The sequence below is a fragment of the Pinus tabuliformis genome, chromosome 5_2, assembly GCF_031772625.1.
Source record: "Pinus tabuliformis cultivar Carrire ecotype Pingquan chromosome 5_2, CPIR1, whole genome shotgun sequence".
Taxonomy (NCBI): Eukaryota; Viridiplantae; Streptophyta; class Pinopsida; order Pinales; family Pinaceae; genus Pinus; species Pinus tabuliformis.
In genome coordinates, this window is record NC_142306.1 from 1119075581 (window position 1) to 1119080006 (window position 4426).

A 4426-nucleotide genomic window follows, 5' to 3' on the forward strand; every position below is an offset into this window, starting at 1 on the left:
CACAAATCGCCGGAGAACCCACAAGAAACATGCTCCAAAACCAAAGGTAGCGCAAACTAGTCAACTAGGGCCATCTACAAGCAACAGTTTTGATGCCTTAGCCAACTAGATGGAAATGCAAATGAATCCACCGGAGCCAGAATCCATGAGCGACGACCATTCAAAGGAAGGAAAACCCACAATGTCACAAGCAGATACTCAAGGTAAGGAGGCTTCGATCTCAGACAAACAAAAAGAAATATTATGGAGTGCTCAAGCCATGCAGTTGGAGATCCCAAACCCAGATGCTAGCTTAGAAGAGGAACCAATGGAAGAACCAGATTACTCTCAATTTATGGAGGAAGAAACAAAAACAATAGACATTGGGGATCTGGACCTCCCCGGTCTAGAAAAAGCTTGCACCACAAACAACTTCGACAACATTCCAGCAGGACAGCTTAAGAACCTAGAAGAAGTATTATCTCGGGTGCAGAGGCATAAATCTTTGGGTATACAGACAGGAGGCCCATGGGATGGTCGATTCATAGCCAAAGATATCAAAAAGCGAGGAAGGAAAACCATTCTTCAGAGAACAATCAAGGTTGGCCAAATCTTAGTGGAATCAGGCAGGTATGCCAAGTTAACCAAGTACTATCATCCTGAAAACACTCTTTCTCAACGAAGCTAATCTCTTGGAATATAAGAGGGCTCAATGGCCCCAGGAAAACCCGAATCCTTAAAAACATGATAAAGCAAGAAAACCCTCAGGTTCTATTCTTGCAAGAGACAAAATGTGATTCCAATGCACTTGATAGACTAGCTGCTAAATTCTGGCCCGGGAGTCATAACATAGCAGTAGATGCAGATGGCGCCTCGGGAGGCCTAGCCATTATATGGGACTCCAGAGCCATCATGCTCAACAACTTTCATGCACACAGGAATTTCCTCCAAGCAATTTTTCATATCATAGGCACAAACCAACATGGGCTCTTAACTAATGTTTATTTCCCACAGGAAACATTTCGAAAAGCGGAGATCCTAAACTCCATCTCGGCTCTCAACCAGAAAAGACCGCACCCATTATGGATCGCAGGAGGTGATTTCAATATGGTCACAAGACTGGAAGAAAGGAGAGGGGGCAGATGTAGAAGTTCTCAGGAAGGATCGCTTTTGAAGGACTTCATCCAAAATAACTGGCTTATCGACCTCCCTTCTAATAATGGAGTTTTCACTTGGAACAACAGACGAGCAGGGAACCAGCAAATTGCTTCTCGGTTGGATAGGTTTCTACTCTCTGACAATGCCATTCATCTTGGGGGTGATTTTGCGGCCTCCATCCTACCCTTCATGGGTTCCGATCACTGGCCCATTTCCCTACAATGGTCTCGACCAGGAAACAATATCCGTAGGCCTTTCCGCTTTGAAGCCTTCTAGATGACCCACCCATACTTCCACAAATTAATCAACACAGAATGGAAAAGCTTCCATCCTCCTCCAGGCTCCAAAATGTTCCAATTCCAACAAAAGCTTAAGTACCTAAAAGGTAAGATCAAGCATTGGAATCACACTTCATTTGGAAATATCTTTCAGGGGAAAGCAAACATTGAGTTGGATATGAAGCAGCTACAGCAGAAGATCATCACAATGGGCAAATCAGAGGACCTGGAAGAACAGGAAAAAACCCTTGAATTGCAACTAGCAGAAAAGGAAAAGCAGGAAGAAACGTTGTGGAGGCAAAAATCAAGAATCAGGTGGCTCAAAGATGGAGAGAAAAACACCAAATTCTTTCATAGCACCACAATCTAGCACAGAATGCATAACAATATAACTCATATTCAAAACGAGCAAGGCATCAGAGTGGAAAAGCATGAAGAAATAGAGACTGAACTTTTAAATTATTTCAAGCAGGTGCACAGAGAACCAAACATAGACAGATCTCAGGCCATAGAAAAAATTACCCGCAATATTCCCAGACTTATTTCAGAAGAGCATAATCAAATGCTCCTCAAGCCTGTTGATCTCCAAGAAGTGGAACTTGCAGTGCGACAACTAAAAGCCGGCAAAGCCCCAGGACCGGATGGATTCACCTCTAATTTCTTCCATAATTTTTGGGACCTAATCAAGACGGAGGTCTGGCAGGTGGTTGAAGAGTCTCGCTCTCTCCGATGGATGTTTCCAGGGGTAAATGCTACATTTATAGCCCTGATCCCCAAGGTGGATAAGCCAAGCAAGCTGGACAAGTACAGGCCGATAGCACTCTGCAACATAATCTATAAGATTGTCTTAAAAATTATAGCTTCCAAACTCAAGCTCCTGCTTCCACTCATCATCTCGCCTGAGCAATCCAGAAATGTTGAAGGAAGGGAAATCACGAATGGGATCATCCTTACTCATGAAATAATTCATTCTCTGAAGATCTCCAAGAAGCCAGGTATGCTACTCAAACTAGATCTTTCAAAAGCTTTTGACAGCCTAAGCTGGAAGTATATTGAAAAGATTCTTATAGCATTTGGTTTTGATGCTTCCTGGGTCCGATGGATTATGAGCCTCATCTCATCCTCATTCTTCTCTGTTCTAATTAATGGCATACCCTCCGCGACCTTTCATCCTACTCGTGGTATCAGGCAGGGCGACCCCCTCTCCCCTTTCCTATTTATCATTATGGCGGAGGGTCTAGGGCGAAGTATCAAACATGCTCAGCAAGCTTTCCGTCTCAAAGGCCTCTCCTTTCACAACTTCCCTGTTTTCACCAATCAACAATTTGTTGATGATAATATGCTTTTCGGGCATCCCTCAGTCCAAGAGGCTAGACAACTTAAAACTCTTTTAACGGACTTCTCGGAAGCCTCTGGTGCCTCTATCAATCACTCCAAATCTCAAATCTTCTTCTTTCATACTCCCTCAGTCACTCAGTCAGCCATTTTACGCATCCTAGGCTTCTCCTCTGCTAAACTTCCCTCCTCGTATCTAGGAGCTCCGCTCATAGCCTCTGGCTTAAAGCACTCTTCTTGGAGAACCCTCCTAGATAATCTGGAAACGCGGCTCTCCTCTTGGACTCACAGATCTCTTAACATGGCTAGCCGTCTTGTTCTGATTAAAGCTATCCTTCAAGCTATGCCCTTATACCTCTTCTCCATCCTTGCGGCTCCCAAATGGGTTCTTAAAGAACTCAAATCTATCCAAAGAGCGTTTCTCTGGGGCAGCAGTGGACTTCGGCGCAAATGGGCTCTTGTTAAATGGGAAACCGCTTGCCTTCCAAAGAAAGGAGGCGGCATTGGATTAAGAGACACCACTCACAACAATGTTGTTATGGGGGCTCGAATCTGGTGGAAATGGCTTTCGGAACCTCCCATTCCTTGGGCCTTGTTATGGATAGCCAAATATGTGGGAAATTGTCCAAGGGAGGAACTCATCAGAATATCAGAGACTAGAAATGGCTCAATCATGTGGAACTCGGCCAAACAACACAAGAACCTCATACAGCAGCACAGCTTTTGGGAAGTGAAGAATGGTGATCATGCCAGATTTTGGGATGACTCTTGGCAATAGATGCCCAAACTCAGGGACCTTTTCCCACCAAATGTTCCCCTGGAACAGGATATGCACCCCCAAAACACGGTGAGGAATTTTTGGTGCAACACCTCTCATCAAGACTACAGAGAGTGGCTCAAAGCGACTCAAATCATAGAACAGGGGACGTGGCAAGACCAGCAAATCCTGGATACAAAATTAACAAAAAGGAAAATTCAACACTCTGAGGAAAAAGACATTCTTAGATGGGGATATGAAGCAAAGGGAACCTATTCCACTAGAGAGGCATACAATATACTTATCAAGGAACAAATGAGGCTAGACCTGCTCTAAAGAAAAATATGGGATCCATCCATCTGGCCAAAAGTGTCCACCTTTCTTTGGCTCCTCTGTCACAAGAGGATTCTCACATGGGACAATCTGAGAAAAAGAAACTTCAGTGGTCCCTCCATATGCCCCAACTGCAAAAAGGAAGAGGAAACCATTGAACACCTCATGTATTACTGTCCGTTGGCACACAAGATCTGGCAAAAAATCAACTTCTGTTGTCAAAAAGGAGGAGCCAGTGGAGATATAACTGCTACAATACGCAACTGGGACCCCCACCCCTTTCAAAGCAAGATCTTGAACTTTCTCTGGAAGCTCATCCCAGGATTTGTTATATGGGCCATATGGAAGGAGAGAAATGGTAGAATTTTCAAAAATCAATCCAGACCGCTGGATGACATATGGAAAATCATTAATCAAAACATTGAAGAAACCATATCTCTAAAAACATAGTACCAAGAGGATCTCCCCACTCTCCCTCAGGAACAAACAATCTGGAATAATTGGAACTTCCACAGAAAGCAAGAACAGCTGAACAAAGGAACAAAGCCTCTGAGAGGTCCCTCAACGGCGAATTGGTTCCCTCCCC

At 44.1% G+C, this 4426-nt stretch overlaps 1 protein-coding gene across 1 annotated transcript; it reads left to right on the forward strand.

Moving 5' to 3' along the window:
- The first annotated feature begins 723 nt into the window (after positions 1 to 723).
- On the forward strand, positions 724 to 1413 carry LOC149163141 (uncharacterized). Its single transcript, XM_089435360.1, has one exon. It carries the CDS (start codon positions 724 to 726, stop codon positions 1411 to 1413), a length of 690 nt encoding a protein of 229 aa, XP_089291486.1.
- Positions 1414 to 4426: the final 3013 nt, after the last annotated feature.